This window comes from Antennarius striatus, chromosome 12 (assembly GCF_040054535.1).
Source record: "Antennarius striatus isolate MH-2024 chromosome 12, ASM4005453v1, whole genome shotgun sequence".
In the NCBI taxonomy this organism is placed as follows: Eukaryota; Metazoa; Chordata; class Actinopteri; order Lophiiformes; family Antennariidae; genus Antennarius; species Antennarius striatus.
In genome coordinates, this window is record NC_090787.1 from 13,273,559 (window position 1) to 13,294,887 (window position 21,329).

The 21,329-nt window shown below is 37.9% G+C and overlaps 3 protein-coding genes across 8 annotated transcripts in view; 2 read left to right on the forward strand and 1 right to left on the reverse strand.

Moving 5' to 3' along the window:
- The first annotated feature begins 419 nt into the window (after positions 1 to 419).
- On the forward strand, positions 420 to 8,023 carry ssb (small RNA binding exonuclease protection factor La). The gene is made up of 12 exons (XM_068330042.1): positions 420 to 535; positions 1,586 to 1,652; positions 1,766 to 1,869; positions 4,113 to 4,287; positions 4,741 to 4,848; positions 4,923 to 5,026; positions 6,522 to 6,593; positions 6,678 to 6,720; positions 6,803 to 6,943; positions 7,022 to 7,208; positions 7,299 to 7,418; positions 7,511 to 8,023. Exons 2-12 carry the CDS (start codon positions 1,593 to 1,595, stop codon positions 7,588 to 7,590), a joined length of 1,194 nt encoding a protein of 397 aa, XP_068186143.1. The 5' UTR covers positions 420 to 535; positions 1,586 to 1,592; the 3' UTR covers positions 7,591 to 8,023.
- mettl5 (methyltransferase 5, N6-adenosine) lies at positions 4,812 to 9,977 on the reverse strand. Of its 5 annotated transcripts, none has more exons than XM_068330048.1 (8): positions 9,706 to 9,971; positions 9,515 to 9,629; positions 9,242 to 9,426; positions 8,499 to 8,581; positions 8,226 to 8,277; positions 8,107 to 8,156; positions 7,663 to 7,718; positions 4,812 to 4,830 (listed from the first exon to the last, which is right to left on the reverse strand). In XM_068330048.1, the coding sequence occupies exons 1-7, from the start codon at positions 9,803 to 9,805 to the stop codon at positions 7,677 to 7,679; spliced, it is 627 nt and encodes a 208-aa protein (XP_068186149.1). In that variant the 5' UTR covers positions 9,806 to 9,971; the 3' UTR covers positions 4,812 to 4,830; positions 7,663 to 7,676. The 5 variants fall into 5 exon arrangements, with proteins under 5 accessions (XP_068186149.1, XP_068186147.1, XP_068186146.1 ...); XM_068330046.1 differs by lacking the exon at positions 4,812 to 4,830 and adding an exon at positions 6,875 to 6,893; XM_068330045.1 differs by lacking the exon at positions 4,812 to 4,830 and having other exon boundaries at positions 7,543 to 7,718; positions 9,706 to 9,970.
- Positions 9,978 to 10,252: 275 nt separating this feature from the next.
- Positions 10,253 to 21,329, forward strand: part of ubr3 (ubiquitin protein ligase E3 component n-recognin 3) — a 35,946-nt gene continuing 24,869 nt past the window's right edge. Inside the window, exons 1-19 of one of the 2 annotated variants that reach the window (XM_068328467.1) lie at positions 10,253 to 10,941; positions 11,783 to 11,922; positions 12,205 to 12,357; positions 12,798 to 12,953; positions 13,239 to 13,279; positions 14,163 to 14,229; positions 14,313 to 14,443; positions 14,652 to 14,880; positions 15,566 to 15,745; positions 16,567 to 16,700; positions 16,844 to 16,930; positions 17,009 to 17,074; positions 17,160 to 17,249; positions 17,357 to 17,485; positions 17,976 to 18,028; positions 18,113 to 18,246; positions 19,634 to 19,719; positions 19,801 to 19,942; positions 20,410 to 20,506. In XM_068328467.1, the coding sequence (XP_068184568.1) occupies positions 10,508 to 10,941; positions 11,783 to 11,922; positions 12,205 to 12,357; positions 12,798 to 12,953; positions 13,239 to 13,279; positions 14,163 to 14,229; positions 14,313 to 14,443; positions 14,652 to 14,880; positions 15,566 to 15,745; positions 16,567 to 16,700; positions 16,844 to 16,930; positions 17,009 to 17,074; positions 17,160 to 17,249; positions 17,357 to 17,485; positions 17,976 to 18,028; positions 18,113 to 18,246; positions 19,634 to 19,719; positions 19,801 to 19,942; positions 20,410 to 20,506 (2,549 nt within the window). In that variant the 5' untranslated portion in view covers positions 10,253 to 10,507. The remainder of the gene's footprint in view (positions 10,942 to 11,782; positions 11,923 to 12,204; positions 12,358 to 12,797; positions 12,954 to 13,238; positions 13,280 to 14,162; positions 14,230 to 14,312; positions 14,444 to 14,651; positions 14,881 to 15,565; positions 15,746 to 16,566; positions 16,701 to 16,843; positions 16,931 to 17,008; positions 17,075 to 17,159; positions 17,250 to 17,356; positions 17,486 to 17,975; positions 18,029 to 18,112; positions 18,247 to 19,633; positions 19,720 to 19,800; positions 19,943 to 20,409; positions 20,507 to 21,329) is intronic. The other variant, XM_068328468.1, reaches the window with a different exon arrangement.

The window sequence follows — 21,329 nt, forward strand, 5'->3', positions numbered from 1 at the left end:
TTATCCATCAGCTATTTACTGTTAAACAATATTCATTTAGCAGATGTCTAATTCAATGAATTCCGAACTGATTGTAGAAACTACATAAAATTCTGATATACGGTACTACATTATAACGTGTGTGTGTGTGTGTGTGTGTGTGTGTGTGTGTGTGTGTGTGTGTGTGTGTGTGTGTGTGTGTGTGTGTGTGTTACTATATATATATTCATGCAACTATTAACCAGTGTGTGTAGAGTGGACTACGAATTTTCCTACAGGGATCACTACAGGTAATAAAATTACCAAAACTTACAGCGGTGTGCCTGCTGTGCTGCAGTTACATTGGACGACAGCGACACCTTGCGGCTGGTGGCTGTCACACGTCTCACTATGTGTTAGCTGCTGGGGAGCTCCCAGCAGCTCGCTCGAGATGAGGGGGATACTTTTTGGTCCTACCGGAGCTCCGTAGCACGCAGTTTCATACCGCAACGTGCAAAGCAGGGAAGAGACTTGGGTTCAGCTGTAAAAACTGCGGCGACCGCACACACAACGTATCGTAAGTAAAACTTTATGTGGTGAAGTTAAAAAGCTTTTGCTTTTTCTTCAAATGTGATTTCGGATGTATTCTGCAATTTTATAGAAGAATAAACGAGATGTTTCCGTCTAGCACGTTTGAACTGCACACTTTGCCGGAATGTTACACAGAACTTATGAAATTGACCACTTTTACATTACTCTTACTCATATTAATATTATAAACTATTGCAGCGGATAAAACCTGAAATGAGAAGGGTCACTTGGTGGTAATTAGTGTACAGACACAGCTGCGGCAACTAAGCTATGCTAGCTAGTTGGCTATCAAGCTACCACCAACAACAGCATGACTCCAGGGTGAATGAAAAATGTTGAGTACTCACGTTTACATTTGAATTTTCTCACTCTCCGATTAATAGCTTTTGTTTCATACGTTGTGTCGAGTGTATAAAACTTGTATAAAGGTTGCTGACTAATAATAGTAACATTATAAAAATATATTGAGCACACATTTTTAGAAATTACGTCTACCATAACAGAACCAGACACGTGTTTCATTCCACATCAGCTCCAGATCGGATTCAGCACAACCAGTTTCTATTAAAACACGACCACACAAAAGGAATCTGCAGATAATCTGAAAACATTTTTGAAAACCTCAACAAAGCTTAAATAACGGATTATGTTGACAACTTACTTTATTGATAAAATATAGTTTATCTAGGATATACAGTACTGAATTATTCAGATTCCCAAACTGGTTTTATTTATTTAACATTTAGGATCCTGCATACACCTCACCATACTTGCCAGGAATTGGAAAGTATACCATTAGTGATAATATTAGTGATAATTTAGGTTTTTTTTTTTTATTGTAAAAGTGTTTGGACACAAAGTAATTCCCTCCAACCTGCAGACAAAACCCCAAAGACTTCAAGTTGTAGTGGCTTAAAGTTAAAGTAACTACTTGAATGAACAATGTTTTCTTCTGTCCTAATTTAGGATGTTTCGATGTTGTGACTGTTGAATAATTTATGGGTTACTGATTACATTTTCTTTTTTTTACTCTCAGATTAACAATGGCAGAAAATCCAGCGGAGATGTCTCCACTTGAAATGAAAGTTGCACGCCAAATAGAGGTAATACTGACATGAAAAGTTACATTTATATTCTATAACACAAAAATGTGTATGTAAAATGTGTTTTGTCAGTTAAATTCACCCTGACAAATGTCTCTCTATTCCAAATCCAGTACTACTTTGGAGATCACAATCTTCCACGGGACAAATTTCTCAAAGAACAGCTCCAACTCGATGATGGCTGGGTGACATTGGAGCTGATGCTTAAATTCAACAGGTTTGTTGTTATGCTCTTTATTGCTTAGTGTTTACCTGCTGTGAAAAATGTATCACTACTCTTAATATTGATTAAACTTAGTTTCCAATCAACCATTAGAAATTTTGGACATGAAATCAGGGAATCAAAAACACAACAATTTCATTATCATTGGTTTTATGCTGCGGGGTTCCTGTTTTGTTTTTGTGGAACATGGTCTTCATAAGTCTGTTGTTTACTCTAGGAGCAAACAATGATTAAATTATAAAAATTACACTGAAAAACAATGGTTGAATTGTAGGGAATTTAATGGGAATGCTGCAATTAACCAAATTATTTTAAGACCTGATATATGCTGACCATTAAGCACACGTGTCAAACTCAAGGCCTGGAGGCCAAATGTGACCCGCGGGAGCATAAAATTTCAGAATGTCTAAAAATAAATGGGTTAAAAGTGTGCTTTGACCAAAATTACATTTCCCACAATGCAGTAATTTAGCCCATTGTAACTTTGACTAAAACATTTTGAACAAAGTACAGTAATGTCCTAATTTGTCTTGGATGTTGTTTTTCTTTATTCTCTTGGATAGTTTGGTCCTTGACTGATGTTCTGTGGGTTTCATAACTTGGTAAATTAAAAGGACTTATGTTATAACAGAGAAACAGTTTTTGTGTGACTGTAATGTTTATAACTTGAATAAGTAATAAATTCAGAGTTATTTAACATTAAGTAGTACATAGTTACATTTATTGTACATTTCATTAAGTTACATTTAGTTACATTTATAATTTACATTTGGCCCCTTGAGGACATCCGTTATACTGATGTGGCCATCGGTGAAAAGAGTTTGACACCCCTGATTTAGCAGATCTTGTGTACTTGGGTAACTTGTCCTACCTTTAGGAATAAGCTAAGAGCTTCTAAAGGTTCCATTGCTGAAGTAAACACTGCCCAGACAACATGAGGTGTCTGGATGCCTTGTAGTCTTCGATGAAATCAGATGTATTATAACCTAAACCCTCTTAGTGCTTTACAGACTAGTAGTTTCGTTTTAAAATCTGTCTTTTGACACATATAGCCACAACTGCAATCTAAAAGTTGTGAGTGTTAGGGCTTCTTGGTATTGAGGACTCCAGCAGCAGTGTTTTGGAAGACCTACAACATTATTATAATGACACATAAAGACACCATTACAATAATCTGCTGAATTCTATCCTGTATATTTTTTTGATACAAATTTTAAGGTGGTAATTGTTGCAATGTGGCTGTTGCAAGTTAGTTGCATTCCTATAACTTCACCAAGATTCTGAATTGTTTTCTTAATTTTAGTGTCAAGGAGTCGAGTCAAGGACTGACTTTATCTTTCTTCTTTGTGACTAAAGACAATTCTGCTTTTTTCTGTGTGTTCTTAAACTAATTGGTTTCCTCCTTTGATGCCCTTATTGTAAGTGACTTTAAAATGAAGAGTTCATGACAGGGGGAGGCTTTGTCTGTCGGCAGGTAATGTTCGTGTTTCCCTGCAGTAATGTTGCTGTCATTTGTTTTGAGTGGGTCTTTGCTACTCTCACCACAACCATAGCCCTTAGTGGACAGACTGAGGTCACTGGGTCCCATTATTATACTGGACTAATGTAGACACAATGCACTACTGTTGTGGGGAACATCCTCACTGATCAAAACATACCATATATTTCAGCAGTGATGACTGTTAACAAATGAAATCTTAAACCTTTGTCTTTGAGTTGTCAGTCTGTGGTATGTGTTTTTACCAGCCTCATTGGCTTAACCTCACGCATTTGGATCTCACCGGCACAACATGTCTGAATCATAGATTAAATAATGTGAAAATCAACAAAAATCCATATTCTTCAGTGTCTGGTGGGGTGTAATTTTAAAATTATCGTATGGGAGGAGGGGATTCTTTGTGACTGAGTAATGACACAAAAACAGCAATGAGTCACCATCTGGGTTAAATGAAGCCACACTGCACACACAAGTCACACATGAGCTGTTGCTTTATTATTATTATTATTATTATTACTACTACCTCCTTGTATCCTGTAAATATTGAGAATTTTAAAAAATTGAAATGAAAGAAAACAGAGGAGGAATTTAGATAACACAAATGAAGCCCTCATCAAAACAAAGTATTTAAATGTTTTGCAATGTTTTTGTTTTCTCACTGCAGTGAGATGAAGAATGCATGCAAATTATTAAAACATGCTCTCACACGAGGCTTTAAACATTTGTATTCTCTTTCCAGGCTGAAATGTTTGACTACAGACACCAGCGTCATTGTTGCCTCCCTCCAGAAGTCAAAGACTGGCCTCTTGGAAATCAGTGAAGACAAGACTAAAGTCAGGAGGTCTCCAAACAAACCCTTACCTGAAATGAATGATGAATACAGGGATACTCTCAAACACAAGTCTGTGTACATTGTAAGTTTTTATATTACTTTTACATTTACAGAACTCATTCACCTTGGTAGACGATATCACCTTTGACTGCCAGCCTTATTTTTTGGCTTAAATTGAGTCTGATGTAACAGTCAATCCTTCATGTAGGTTAGAAACATCTGTCAGTACAATTTAACAACACAAAATCCATTTTGAAATGCTGACAAATGATTCAGTAGATCTAACAGTTCTCAAAGTCCCAATGAAGGATTTACTGCAAGCCTGTTGTTTAGGCAGCATCAGTTTTAAACAAAAGCAGCTATATTTTATACACTATAGATAACAATTTTTTCCCCTTCATGTATTCTCTCCAGTCACCTGTGTGTTGTGTATATGTGGTGAATTTACAAATACACAAAATTCCATCAATATGTTATTTTTTATGCTGAAAATATGAAATCTGTTTCACACATTGTCACATTTTTTCTCATCTAGAAAGGTTTTCCTTTGGAAACTACCCTTGATGAGATTCAGGAGTGGTTGAATGGGAAAGGCACTGTAGAAAACATTCAGATGAGGAGAAATCTGCAAAGACAGTTCAAGGTAAATTACATTTTATGTAAGAATTCCTTTTCCAGTAGATTTTGGATGTTTCTAATCACTTCATATCTTTACAGGGATCTGTGTTCCTCTGTTTTGACACTGAGGAAGCATCTAAGCAGTTTCTAGAACGTTCAGACATCAAGTCATTCAAAGACAATGAGATGCTCGTGCTATCAAGGTAAGTTGGACTGCCTCTTTGTTTCAGATTTATCTGGTGTGGACAAAAGCTGTACTTCCATTGAGAAAGAGAACACAAATGAGCATACTCTTTACTCTTCATAAAGGCATAATAATCAACAGATTTGCTGTGTTCAAAATAAACTGCTTAGTGATCTAGAGAGAGAGAATTAGTGGAGTGAGCTATGTCTGCATGAGCATAACAGTGAATCAACAGATGTAAAACTTTTGTTCGTCCTTGAATTACATTCTTAAACACAAATCATACCACTTATAGAACTTTTTCTTTACAAACTTCCCAGTGGAGCTTACTGCTAATATCTACTGAGAATTATAATTGAAACAATGCTTCCAGTCATTGTGGTTCTCCAGTCCTACAAATTGGCAGCAGATAGGTTGAGTGCTGTACATTAAGAGTGGTTTGACATGTGCATGCATGTTATTGGTGATGTTTCTGCTGTGTAAATGTCATAATGACCCAACTGCTTTTTAAAAAGTACCGATTAGCAGTCAGTCCAGACTAAAAAGATGGATATGCCAATGTTTTAAAGTGACTATTGTTAATGTAATTTTGGTTGTTTTAGTTTTAAGTCCCACAGTTTTTTTATGCATTAAAACATCTTAAATGTTTGTCAAATATGACATCACCTGTTGGCTACCCACAAGAAATATCCCAGGTAATAGTCAGAGGTAGAAGAAATCTTACTGAGTGCCAAAGGATTTCTATTGTGATTTACTTGATTGATTTTTACATCCCGCTTCAAAGCAGTGATGTATTGTAATTGTCAGTGTTCGTGCGTTTGTCCGTCCACCAAATATCTTCGCAATCGTTGCAGATAGAAAGATGGGAAAAAAAGCACATTACTCCGGCGGTAAAGGAGATGAAAATGATGACCTTGAGAAAACTGGATCAAGGTCAAATTTTAACTTGTACTCAGGAACTCAGGATAAGAAAGACGAGGGGCAAGACCAGTGTATGACCATAGATCAAAGCTAGTGCTTTGATCTACGTATGTACTAGCTTTGATCTATGGTCAAAGGTAGTGCATAGCTTTGACCCACCCTGAAAGGTCAAAGCTATGCACTAGTCGGGTACTACTTTCAGGGTACATTGACCTACCCTGAAAATAGGTCAGGGTAAGTTGCAGGATGTTGGAGTCTGACTGCCTTCATTCTAGTTAGTATTGTAATTACTGTAAAAGGCATTGGTTTGTGAAAGTGTTTGATTTAGGTTGTTCAAACAAATCCTGACAGCTAGAAAGAAGAATTTTAATCTGTTCTCAGCATTTTGACCCGCTATGGTGATAAGTATTGTGTAGCCAGTTCCTAGCCAGTAGTCAGTCCTAATAAATTTCTACCAAGTGTTTTGTACCTCATTACAATTTTGTACCCTTTGAAAAATAGATAATCTTTTCAAAAGCAATACCTAAGACTTCATTAAATGTTTTTCTTTCTGTATATGTAATTACTGTACTATGCAATTGGTCTTTTTTCAGAGAAGACTATCATGCAAAGAAGACAGAAGAGAGAAAACAGTACAAAGCAGAGACAAAAGCAAAAGCTAAGCAGTGAGTACATTAAACATTTCTGTTCTTCAAATATACTGCAGACTTGATAAAAACTTACTGACTCTCCACAAAAATCTTATTTAGAGACAATGAACAGCTGCAAAAGCATGCAGAAGAGAAAGAAATGGTAAGATCACTTCAAGTTTATGGAGGCTTGAGTACATTTAGATAAAATTACGGTCCATGTTAGAATTTATCAATTTTTGCAGGGGTTGCTTTTGGATGAAAAGACTGGTTGCTTGTTGAAGTTTTCTGGGGAACTTCAGGATGTATCAAGAGAGGACTTCCATGAGTTGTTCTCTGGGCATGGAAAGATAAAGTGGGTGGATTTTACAAGAGGGGCCAAAGAGGTGAGTAAACTTGCCACCGCTCACGCCCTGTATGCAAAAAGATGTGGTTAAAAGTTTTGTTTTTCTTTTGCTTTTTAGGGTACCCTCCTTTTTGATGGGAATGCAAAAGAAGCATTTGATAAGGCCAAAGAAGCAAATGGAGGAGAGTTGAAAGTGAAAGACAGCAGTGTTACATGGGAGGTGCTTGAGGGAGAGGAAGAAAAGGAAACCATGAAGATGATCATTGAAGCACAACAAGAGTCATTCAACAGGTCCAAAGGCAAAGGTAAAATATTAATAGCTCATCAAAATTTTAGATATCATTTGATTAATTTACTTTTTGATTTAACGCTCCATTTGTCATGTGTCTTAAAAGGTGGTAGAGGAAGAGGAGGTGGCAGAGGAAGAGGAGGCCGAAGGGGACGAGGCGGAAGAGATCGAGGTGGAATTCAGTTCAAAGGCAAAAAGACAAAATTTGAGAGTGACGAAGATGAAGGTAATTTCAGTAACTTCTGAAACCTCAATTTGGTGTAATAGGAAGATTTTTCTCTGAATTTCAAATCATGTTTGCTTTGTGACTTCCCCTAGCGCCTGAAGTCAAAAAGAGAGAACTAGAAGATGCTGATGGTCCTGCAGCCAAGGTTCCCAAAACTGAAAATGGATCTTAATAAGCCATAAGGTTGCACACACAATTTCTTTTTTGAAAACATTTTTTATTAACAGTGAAAATGCAGAGGCACCTTAAATCCATTCCTCAGGCTTGGGAGAATCTTAGGAAGTCCACTTGGATATCAACCTAGTGGACAATAAGCAAAGCTTGGTGTCAGTTTTCAGCCTATTAAGTCCCTGTGCCTCTCACATTGTGCATTTTGTTTTCCTCTTCTGAAGGTGACTTTGATTTTACCATGTTCAACATAAATCTGCTCTTTGACAGTAATTTAATTTCACCTGAACAGTTATTTGGTTTGGTAAAAGCTATGATATAGTCATAGTCATTGTATTATTTTTTCATGTAGATCTCCAATATTGAGTGATGAGTATATCTGCTTTGCTATTTTTAAGTTTGCATATGTGATTAGCAAATAAATCCTTCATAAAAGTGAGTCAAGGTCTGTTTTGCTGGAAAAATATGTACCGGTATTCTCAAGACTGGTCATGAAACACACTGTACTGTATTAGCTTACCGATTTCTTTTTGTGGAACTTGTAAGATGCTGGCAAGTCGTATCTCAGTTCTGCAAAGAATGTATAGTCAGTGTTCATATGTTTTAGCTGTATAAAAAGATTCACTCTGTAATTCTTACCTGCTATTACTTCCATCTTCACCCCCCAGTCATTGGCCTTCTTTTGTATATGCTGTAGACAGATGTCAAGATTTTCGGTTGTATGATGCATCAAAGTCATAAAAATGTTGAGATTTGAAGCTGGTCAGAAGTGTGGCACAACTGTGCAGTTTTGTTATGAAAATGTTCAAATGTTATGTTTATGTACTCGAAACACTTCAGTTTCCTTATAAAGACTTCATTTAGAATTTTAACCTGTCCTTTGTATATGAATGTTATGGCTACTCAACTTGCCTCTCGTGTTGAAGTTTTATGAAGTGAATACACCGCCGTCTTTGCCATTGTTAAAGCAGTCCGTAGGAACTTCATGTCCATACCTTAAAGAAACAAATACAAAAAACTTGACTTTTACAAGCATTCTACAGATGCTTTTCAAGATGATTAAACATTAGTAATGCATTCTCCAAGGATAACTATGAAGTCAAGAGAATTTAATTTTGGACAACTGTATTATGCCACTTTCAGGTGATAAGGGAGTTACCATGATGACCAGTTTGACTTCATGCCTATCCAGAACAGTAACTGCTCATTCTTGACAAGGTCACTGGAGCTGGAGCCCATCGCAGTTGATATGGAGGGAATCGTTTTCAAATTCACCTATACTTTGTTGTTGGATTTTTTTTAACCGCACAGAAGCTGGAGACCCAGACAGAACCCAAGTAGACATGGAAAGAATATATCAAGTCCACACAGACGCACCCCAGGTCTGGATTCAAACCCAGAACAGCCTTGTATTTTCTCTTCATGTAAAAAACATCACAATGTGATATTTTTTTATCACTTTAGAAATCTGACTTAAGACTAGACAATACAGAGAAAGGAAACAGCCTATTGTGACGGAATTGTCAGACCACTTGCATTAAGACTAAGAGGATGTCTTGACCTCTGCTGGACATTTTGAGCATTCCTTTACAAGGTCTTACTGAAGTCCATACATTTTATACAAGCGGATCACTAGAATAGCTACTTGAACTCGCCTTGATTGTGTTTTGTTCCAAATGGTGGATTCATTATCACTGTGTCAAATGTTTTCTTGTATGCCTCTGAGTCCAGAGAGCACATGTCACACTGTACCAGATCCAGGTTAGAAATCTCGAATTCCTCTGCGTTTCTTCTGAATATCTCGAGTGCGTCATTGTCAATGTCGAAACCAACGCACAAACTAAGAAGAGAAATGAGAAGAAATACTTGATCAAAATGTGTTGACACGATAGAAAACAATGTAATGAGAAAAGGTCAAATGCTCATACCCCGCGTCAAGCATCGCCGCTCCAATGCTGAGGACTCCACAGCCACATCCCAGATCAGCCACTAGTTTACTCTCAATATCATTAAACGTACTCTGGATCGTATACAGCATGCACGCTGTCAGAGAAAAGTAAAGGGACAATGAGAAGAATGTGCATAAAACACCTCTCCTGTGGTCATGTTGTCCCCTTACCAGCAATGTGGGGACTAGTTGGATATTGTTCCAGCAGGATTTTTGGCTTTTCAAAAACGTCCACTTGCTGGAGGCAACTCTCCAACTCTTTTAGTTTCATTGCTAGCGATTGTGATGTCCTAACCTCGGCGACAAATTCCGGTATATTCTTAAAAGCCGGTATACTTCTGCTACATACACTTTTTTTCGGACATGATTGTCGATTTTATGTCGCTGGAAGACGACTTCCGCAAGAGTGTTCATCAACCAAAATATTCCGGCTTCCACCACCCCCGGAACTCAATATATGACATTAGTTCCTTTCGCATTTTTTTAAAAGTTTCATTTCTTTTAAAGATAACAAATTTCATGTATTCCATTACAATAATAATCGATATAAAATTGGAATTCTTATTCATTATTATATTTGTAATACAATTTTAAATTATTATATAATATATAATTATAATATATAATTATTGTAAGTATATGCATGTGTGTATACAGACATTATTATGTATGTGCAGTAATACTCTAATATTGTTTCATCGTCATCAGTCTTGTGACGAAGGAAACGAAGCTATCAGTTAGAAACGAGAGATAAAAGTCACTTGTTACTTGGCGACATCAAAAGACGTATTGACTCGAATGGAAATCAAATGAACAATAATAAAATTCCCCAAAAAAATTGTTTTACCATCGCTCTTTCTGTATTGAGCCACATCTCCAATCGGACTTTCGCTATAAGTCTGTATCGCGAGAAAACTCGAGAACATGGAGACAAGACAACAAAAATAAATTTGTGAACAACAAGCCAGAGTGCATGATGGCGGCGTCGCTGCAGCGCCGGGATAAGAAAGCTACAGCCGCCCGCTTGAAGGCAGACTTAAATCGGACTGACAGCAGCTCTGGGGTTCGACAACTTCAGGAGCTGCTCGACACTGTGCTAAATCCAGAAAAACCAGCGACCGACACTGAAGCTCTTGACTGGTGTAAATGTCTTCTTGCAGGAGGCGAAGGTTTCGAGGAGTTCTGCAAAACGGTCCGGTCCTATGACAACGCGACTCTGTGCGGCTTGGTCTGGACGGCTAATTTCGTGGCATATCGATGCCGGACCTGTGGGATTTCCCCTTGCATGTCACTGTGTGCGGAGTGTTTCAATAATGGAGACCACACGGGCCATGATTTCAATATGTTCAGGAGCCAGGCTGGCGGGGCCTGTGACTGTGGAGACAGTAATGTCATGCGAGAAAGTGGGTGAGTCCCAAGCTAGCTGCTAGCTAAAGATGGCTCTGCTGACCACCAGGGTGGTCGGTGTTGTTTCTGACAGGTCTCGTTGAGAAGTGAATTCACTGAATGTAGTGACACAGTTAGCCGGTGTCACCTTCCAGATAATTATTTTTGATAAGTGTGTGGAAACCCGTGACTATAACAGGTCTGCTTAAGGGCTTAAATTAGCCTCCCTTGCTAACCACCATCTCATGATGGTTAAATAGCGGCTGGGAAATCTGCTGTACTGAACCATTAAATCTTCAGTGGCAGCTTCTCCATTCTTGATGAGTTATTCCTCTCAGGAACTAATAAAAACTCTGATTACACATTGGTTTTTACAGCGTCAGAAGCAAACCACAAACTGTTGCTTCAACCTTTACACTGTTTTTAAATTGCGACGAAATGCTGTGACATCATATTTTGTTATTGCCAAATACGAATTGTGTTTTTCAGTCTCAGTAGCTGGTTTTATGTGTGTGTGTTGTCTTTAGACATGGCCCAGACATGAAGCAATGCATGTTTTTTATGGATCACACTACATGTATGGAGTCCTGATGGACTCACCCTGTTCAAGCATTTACTCTGATCCCATTCAATGATCATTTTTACTTCTATAAAGAATAACAGTTAATCGAATTAAATTAATGTAAATGAAATTACCCTTAAACCCAACCTTCCAGAATCGACAAGACTGTTTGGCGCTTCTGTGTTTAGTTTCTCGTGTCAAATGAAAACAGAGAGAAAGACAGATTACTGGAATGGATGTGGCAAGCTTTCTGAGTAACCAGCAATGTCAATCTTCTGTTTTTTGTTTTTTTTTTGTCAGGTTTTGCAGACGGCATCGGTTGAGAACAGGGGAGAATATTCCCTCAATACCTCGAGATCTTCTCTTGATGTCTGAAATGGTTCTTCCTCGTTTTATATTGTGCATCATCCAGTATCTGAGAGATGGATACATTGAGCCAGGTGAACATAGTTATAACAACAGTCTTTTCTAATCAATCATGTGAGATAATTAAACTTAATACACTTAAAAGAAAACTAAGTATGAAAAAGATTTGAAATATATCATTTTGAATATTCAAGTATTAAAAATATTATATCCAGCCTCCTTTTTACTTTTTTTGACATTTCATAAAAGACATGGATCCTCTTCCTGTGCACTCAATACAGGATCTGTTTAGAAGCCAGACACAAGTGTTATGTCACTATAAATACGTTGATGACTTGCCTGTTATCTTGCTGTAGACACTTCCAATGATAGAGATCTACAGAAAGTTCTGCAGCAGCTGGAGCCTCAGATCTCCTTCATGGAGGAGCTCACAAAGATGGGAGGAGCAATGCGGACTGTTTTGACAAAGATTTTGACCAATCAGCAAACATTCAAGGAGTTGAGCATGGGTAAACGTCTAATATGTATTGATAATGGAAAAGTGCTGTTCTACTAGGGAATTGCAATGATTTCTTCATGTTTTATGTAAATGTTTTTTGAATTATTGCGGTCATGTAATTGTATTGTTTCTTTATTGTAGTTTGTTGTGAATACATTAGTCACTTATCTGCAGGAAAGGATTAACTAATTTTAGAACCTATTAACTTTTTCAAAACTTGAAATTAAAAAGTTTTTATATTTGTAATCTTGTTTTATTCTAGTAATAGTAAATAGTTATATAATAGTTATAGTGAAAATACAAATGGCTTGAAAGTGGAAAACTGTGTGCTGTGAATCTATTGTCCAAAGTGTTAACAGAATACTTAAACCCGGTGTCCTTTATTTCAAACAATGCACCTTTACCTGGGATAAACTTCTCTTCATTTTTTGTTTTGGCTTGCTGTTTTAGGCCAAGAGGAAAATTTGTATGCGCAGAAAAACTATGACAAGTATTTGTCAGCGCTGAAGAATTCAGGCCTCGTCTCTGTGGAAGAAAAGGCCCAACGTGCTACTGCTGATGTCACTGTTGGTGCAGAGGGAGGTGCAGGAGCAATGGTCCTATTGGGTAGGCAGGCATTAAGCATAAAAGAATATTTTCATAACACATCTATTAACATCATCCAAATTGCAAGATAAATCCGAATAAGACACCAAAGTGTAGAAATTGGACTACGTACTGTGCTGTGTACAAGTTGTAACCAAGTGTATTGCATCTTCTTTAATGTGTTGGATATTTCTGTTTGTCATTCACCAGTTTTACAAACTGTGATGTCTCACATATTCACTAGTGTTTGTCTTTCTGTTAGTTCCCACTGCTAGAGTATGATGTTTTCTCATTTGGTTTTCTTAGGAACCACTGTACCAGGGAGCCCAGATGAATCGAATAAAGAGGTTTGTGCTTGTATTACATGCAGAATAATTTCCATGATTTTCCATTTAAACATAATATATAATCTAAATATAATTTATTTAAATATATGAAAATTATTCTTTGTTAAATTGTAAGTAGTGACCAGGGCCAACAGCGATGTCTACTGTGGTCACTGTTTACATATATTTTAGAAATAAGGTCTTGGGCCGGGGACTGGAGGGTGGCCGGTTCAAGACTCATGTGGACCGAAAAAGTTTGGAGTGAACTGGCAGTGGGGTATTGTCAGTTCACTTCCTGAGCACTGCTGAAGTGCCCTTGAGCAAGACAGCGTCTTAACAAGTTGCTCATATGGGGCACTTCTCTTTATATACATGCCTAATAATAATAATAATAGTAATAATAACAACAATTACATATAATTTTAAATCATTCAAAATGGTAATTATCATTTTTTGATTTACTCTAACTTGTTATTAAATAATATAAAGTTTTATTTTGGCATTTTACAGACATATCAGTAACATCCCCGCTTCAAAGCGGTGATGTATTGTAATTTTCAGTGTTTTGTGTGTTTGTCCGTTTGTTAGTCCATCAAATATCTTCACAACCGTTGCAGATAGAAAGATGAAACACAAGGCACATTACTCGGGTGGTAAAGGGGATATAAATGAGATGATGACCTTGACCTTGGGAAAACTAGGTCAAGGTCAAATTTCAACTTTTGTACACTCAGGAACCGGATAAGATAGAAAGACAAGGGAGAAGGCCTGTGTAAGACCATAGATCAAAGCACTAGCTTTGATCTTTGAGCTAGGCAAGTAGGTCAAGGTAAAGTTTTGAATTCAGGGTTGTCGCGGGATGTTGCAATCTGTGACTGCCTTGGTATTTGTGTTTTCTCCTAAGGAGGACCAGGATGCGGGGCAATCTGTTGGACAGAGGAAGCGAGTTAAGCTCAGCAGCAATACCAAAGGTAAACATGTACTGTACTGTGATGTAATGTCGTACTATGTTATATCAACCACCATTCTTTTCGTGTGCTTTTCACCTCCTCAGACCCATCAATTATTGAATCTTTGAAGCATAAATGCTTTCTTGAAGAGTTGCTGTTTTGGACAATAAAATATGAGTTTCCTCAGAAAATGGTCACCTTTTTACTGAACATGCTGCCAGATCAAGATTACAAGGTATTTCTCAGCCATGTTAACTATTGTTTTCTTGAATGCAACAGTCTATTTATTTAGCATGTACTTGTCAAGTCTTCTGTTGAAGTAGAATTTATTCTCATGTCATGGAGTAGACACTTGAAAATAAATTGAATCCTCTTTAAAGCCTCAATACCACAACAATAGATCTTAACAGTGTCATGAGCATTTTCCTCTTCATGTCTGGCAGATCACTTTTACAAAAACATTTGTTCAGCATTATGCATTCATCATGAAAACACTGATGAAGAGCCACGAATCGGACACCATGTCCAACCGCATTGTACATATCAGCGTGCAACTGTTCAGCAATGAGGAGCTGGCTCGACATGTGACGGAGGAGTGCCAACTGCTGGACATCATGGTCACAGTGCTTCTCTACATGATGGAGAGTTGCCTTATTAAAAGTGAACTTCAAGGTAAGCTGTCCAGACTGGTCAAATAGCTTTAACCCACCTTACTAAGTAAGTCAGGTGATGCAATAGTTACCACATTGTGTGTGAACAGCAAGAGACAGTTTTCTGTAAGCAGTTGCTGATCCTGCAAACCGGTCATTAATGTCTTTGGCGGTAATGGTCGTGACTGAAGTAGTTAAAATTGTATGCACCATTGAAAGAGCCATGAGCATGAGTTGGCCCATCAGGCCTGGATGACATCCTACCAGGAAGTCTGTATTTTTATGTTCATGCATCATTTTTAACTCACTGTTCATGAAGATAGTTCTTTCATCTTTTAGTGGAACATACGGGTCTATAGAGCTTGTGAAATGTCCATCTCCATCTATCCATTTTCATCTAGAAAAAAAAAACTACATTGCTTTAAAAAGAATAAAGTGCAGCTGGTAATTTTGTTTTTAATTATTCTCAAGCAACACATACACAGATGTTTCACCCCGCGGCTTTTTCCCAATTGTGTAGTGAATGACTGAAGTAAGATTTAATTGTTGGTTTTGACTCCAATACTATTTTAATTACGGTACTGCAAACAAATTCTTTATATACAGCCTTTTACAGGTTTTTGTGATGTTTAATGGATTACCTTTCTCTGCACACTTGTTTTCAGATAACTGCAGTGTTTGTGTGCTTCTATGTCTTATTCCTCTAGATGAAGAGAACAATCGCCATGTTGTGGTGAACTGCAGCGAGGCTTTGTTGAAGAACAACACATACTGGCCATTAGTTAGTGATTTCATTAATATCCTCTCACACCAAAGTGTAGCAAAAAAGTTCTTGGAGGACCATTCATTGTTGATGCTGTGGATGAGCTTTGTGTCATTTTTTCAAGGTAAGCTGTAGTTTTATGGTCAAATATCAGCTGATAAATAGATTTATTTCACCTGAATAGGATTAAGTTCATTATTGGAGGCAGACTTTGGGATTTAATAGTTTTTTTCAAAGACATGATGAACTCCGTAGCAGTTGGCATTGAAAGCAGTTTGTTGCATATGCATCAATCGTATGTCTATTTTTCCACTCTATTAAGTATCATATATATACTATATATATGTTTATTTACTCTGATGCCCTTCTTTTTAATGTAGAGGTCTGAAACTAAGATCACGTTGCATCCTCTTGCTGTGCATATTTCTTACCTTGTTATTTGTCTGTCCTTGAGTAAATTCTTGCTCACTCATGCCTCCTACTATTATTGGACTGCAGTGGCTGTATAATGCTGCTGTGTAATTTAATACATTTTTTATTTGTGATGCAAACTCCTTAAGTCAAAATATTTGATATAGGTACTGTAGTAGTGTCTGTTTTTCAGACTTCTGGTTAGACTCAATTTACCGACAGCCAGAGGCAGACCTCGTCTGCCTTGTAATAATAATGCTTGATAGGAAAAAAATGAGTTGTGTGGTGTAGAACTCTTCAGTTAGAGGTGTGATTAGTGTAGCTCATCATTTGCCATGTGTTCACTACCACAACCCTAAAAATAACATGCACCCTGCACTTTGGGCTGGGTATACCCTCCTGACACTATGTGCACAAATGTGTATACAGTATTGCATTGAAGGCTCTTGATTCCAGTAAAGGTGGTTTATTATAGATTTGTTTTTTTTCCTCAAACACTCTGATCAGAAATTGCAAATTTCCTTCCTGTGATAGGTATGAACCTGAACAAGAGAGAGTTGAATGAACATGTGGAGTTTGAATCTCAGACATACTATGCAGCATTCGCAGCAGAGCTTGAAGCCTGTGCGCAACCAATGTGGGGTCTCTTGACACACTGCAAAGTTAAAGTAAGACTCATCTTTTCACTTTCACACACATCTCCTGTGTACATTCCTGATGATATAGAACAGTTAATGAAGTCTGCCTGACCAGCATACAGTGGGACATGCACTTTTTTTAATCCCGTGAGAATTTTCACTTGTGCAAACAGGAGACACAGGAATATACAAAAACAGTTGTGCGCTACTGCTTGGAGACACTGCAGATTTGGTTTGATGCCATTGGATTCATTGATGAGGTAACTTGTAAAGCCAAATGGTTGTGTTTACAACCGCAGACTGCCCCCTTTTTCTCATTGCTGTTACATCATTTACAGCCTACTCCAAATCAAGTGACGTTTCACCTGCCCCTGCACCGCTACTATGCCATGTTCCTGAGTAAGGTGTGTCAGGCTCCATCTCTGAAGACGTGCATGTGTAATATGATTTAAATTTTTTAAGCTCATTGATGTTTTTGAACAATTTCAGGCTGTTAAGTGCCAAGGCCTAGACCTGGATAGCCTCCTGCCTGACCAGGAGATGCTGATGAAGATCATGGTCCATCCACTTCAAATCCAGGTACACACACAAGTTCCATAAAAAGATGGGTAGCTTGTATTTGTTTAAAGTTACATCTCCCTTTGGTTTGTTGTCTGGTGTTTAACTGTCACCATTTCTGGCTGTAGGCATGCTTATCAGAAATCCACAGTAACATGTGGGTCAGGAATGGTTTGCAGATCAAGGGACAGGCTATGACCTACGTACAGTCCCATTTCTGCAACTCTATGATTGACCCTGACGTCTATTTGCTCCAGGTTTGTGTTGCTTCATCACAGAAAGTCCTCACTGTTAAAATCATTACATCCCACGAAGCGGTGAATGTAATGAAAAGCACATTGCTTGGGCAGAAGAAGGGATGAAAATGAGATGATGACCTTGAGAAAACCAGGTCAAGGTCAAATTTCAACTTTTGTAAAAAAAATTTGCACATATCTCAAGAACCGGGTGTGATGGAAAGATGAAACAAAAGGCACTTTGGTCAGGGATAAAAATTAGATCACAACCATGACCTTGAAAAACGAGGTCAAGTTCAAACGCGCACCTTTTACCTTTTTAGGTACACATCTCTGAAACCTGATGGGATATAACTACAAAACAAAACGCAACATTTTCAGGAAGCCATAGGCACAAAAATGTGTAATTCAGGGTACAATTTTGAATTGAGGGATGTTGCAGGATGTTGAAGTCTCTGAATGCCTTGTTCATATTGTAGTTGTTTTAAAAATAAGAATTTTTTCTTCTCAGGTTTGTGCATCAAGACTAGATCCCGACTACTTTATTTCAAGTGTTTTTGAAAGGTACAATCTCACTCCTACACATACATTCAGAAAAAAAATAATGTAATTCAACACAGATTCTGTGTGTGATCTTATCTGACACAGGTTCAAAGTGGTCGACCTGTTGACCATGGCGTCTCAGCATCAGAATGCTGTGTTGGACTCTGAACAGGAGAGGCCGATGCTTGAGGGAGCGCTGACTTTCCTGGTCATATTGTCAAGCCTTCGCATTCATTTGGGTAAGTTCTATAATTATGGGATACATACAAACAATAACAGCTTATTCTTTCTTATTGTTCTCTTTTCGGCTTTTCCCTTCAGGCAGCTTATTTGCAATAAAAGAAGTAAAGATCACTTCTTTGTGTGTTTGCTGTCTGACGTGTTTTTTGAAGCCAGAGAGTGTAAAGAAAATGTCTTTGTGTATGTCTTTGAGTCTGAATTGACAAGTATTCATGTTTAACCCCCCATTTGTCTTCATAGAAAAAGCTGTCCCATGTTTGTATTGATTTTGTTGTGTTTTAGACTTTTCTTTTGTAAGGTTTCAGGGAATCAAACTGTGTGCAGGTGTACAACAACAATTCAATTAAAAAAACTATTAGTCCCCAAGGGGCAATTGAAGGCACATAAAGCAGGATTGGTGCACAAAAAAGAAATGTAGAGTGCAAAGAGAAAGTGCAAAAAGAGTGAACTCTTCATAATATCTTTGAAATAATTTATTTAGTCACAGCTTCCCCTAATAGTAAGGACAGAAATCCGTTCAGTCACTTTCACCTGTTGCTTAACAATTTACTCATCAGCAGTGAATCAAAATTTCCTGCAATATCTGAAAACTCTATTAATTCATACAGATTCCTACTATGTAACATTATTGTAGTTTTTGTATGTATAACGAAATACTTGGTAGAAGTATCTGAACGCTTAGTGTTGTCTCAAGTTTATTCTGTTTAATGCAGTGATTGCTACAGTTGAATTTCTAAAGTACAACGCTGCCACAGATGTGGTGGTTGGGTGCTGTTCTATCTTCATTTAGATCCTTGTTCACGCCAAGATTGGATGTATTCTATTTCTTGTGCATGCCAGCTTTACTGCCATGGCTTACAGAATAGAGCCATCGTTAACAGCAATGCTTTTAATTTTTGTTTTAATTTAAAAAAAAAAGAAGCTTTTCCTATTATAACAGGTGAAAACATTCAGAACTGCTTTTCATTCTGTAATTGTATTCTTACTTGCTTCTATTCAGCCTAAAGTGGTGAGCCAAATTAATCAACAAGGTTTAGTGAAATTAAGCAGGTACAGCTCTCTCATGAAGAGCTGCCAGTTTTATCGGTACTTTCGTTTGATCGTATGTTGTGAGATAGAGAGAAGCTGGCAACACTGGCCCTCCTCTGTATTGATATTGCACAAAACTGTGATTTGGACCCACCCTCTCAATTTCATGGTAGTGTCAGATAAATTACTTGTACTAAAATGACTCAGTTCCAGCATTCTTTATTTAGAGCTGCAGTCACAGGCAGGCTTTCTGAGACTGAATAAAAAACACTGAACATATTTGCCCACAGGCTCCTGACTTTAAAGTTATGGTCTTTCTTAATTGGCCTTTGTTCTACCTCTCACTCTCACCAACAGGAATGACGGATGACGAGATCCTTCGTGCCGAGATGGTCTCGCAGTTGTGTATGAATGACCGCACACATAGTGCACTGTTAGACCTCGTATCCTTCATTATTCAACAAATGTGTTTAAATAAATTTGGCCGCCTGTGTCAGTCTCTTTCCTGAACAGCATTTTCTTAGATTCCTGAGAATCCCAACCCAAAGAGCGGTATTGTACCAGGGAGTTGTAGTTTTGAGGAGATGCTCTCTGCTGTGGCTGATTTCAAAGCCCCAGTGTTTGAGCCAGGAGGCTCCATGCAGCAGGGCATGTACACTCCTAAAGGTAGGATGTTTAAGGTGAAGTTGTATCAGATAATCTGCTAACATCTTTGAGAATGGAGTTTGGTGTGTCACAGATGTGTCTGTGACACACCCAACGTGTTGGGTGACAGTGCAACGTGTTGGAAAATACTGAGAATCAGGAGGAAATCTGTTGCATTTTATTTGTCTCCATGTCCTAAAAGTTGCAAAAATTCTTTCTTTTGATGTCTTCCCCATTCTGCAGGGGGGAAAATTAACGATTTTTAAAGTACAGTTTAAATTCCAAGTTGTGTTTTGACTTCTGTAAAATTCTGCATTTGAGGCCTGTCTGTACTGGTAGGTTTGAATGTCATGACTTGTTATTTCTCAGTCGGCCACCAGGGGGCAGGCTTGCACCACTTACACAGAGAAGGTGACCTGTAAGGAAATGAATGAAGGTCTATCTTTATTTGAGGTTACAAAACATCTCTCTCCTTTTTTTACTTCTAGTGGAGGTGTGGGAGAAGGAGTTTGACCCCATCATGGTTGTTCTCAGAACAGTCTATCGCCGTGACGTCCAGTCAGCTATGGACAGATATTCTGCATTGTAAGCTGACACTGTCAACAGGATTTCACCAAGTACTCCATTAATGTGTAACATCTTTAATAACGGATTCAAATGATATTGTTTCCATCATTTATGTCACGTGTTATCCTTACGCTATGCTGGACAGATTAATTTTATGGGGTATCACAAACAGGAAAAAAAACAAAACACCACATAAGGCTTAGTTTAATAGTAGGGTCACCTCATGTGAGAAGAAAGGTCGGGTCTACCGGGTGCTCAGGTTGGTTCCAATTAGATCGCTGTCAAGAAAAAGCAATTTTACGGTCTAAATTGTAATAGAGTTGAGGAAATCTTTCGTGTTTAACTGTGGTACAGACGCCTCCCAGGACAACTATATCACTGAAGCAGATACCTTGGGATTAATTTTCTTGAAGGTCACTGTAACATGTGAAGACGCAAATTTTAATAGAAGAGTCTCCCAATAAAAAAGAAATCTTTGTTTGAAACAGTCGGGTGGGTAACCTTTTTATAATGGAATTTTCATCTGTGATTCTTTGGCATAACTGTTATTGAAAGTAACGACTGATTACTGTTAATTGTACTTTTTTTACAAACTTTTTCAAGACCAGCATTTGTGTTATAAACTTGATGAAACTATTTTGTCTGGACACATATTGAAGCTGCCACTGCCACCTACAGAGTCTGACGCAGCCTCATGTTCATTCACACTCTTTGAATATGATGAATTGCCTGTCAAACTGGCCCTGGTTTTATGTAACAATGATCCCATCATCACTAATAGAGTGAGCGACAATGCTGCCACTGGCTGTTCTTTCCTGCATTCTAAACCTTTTTGTGCAGT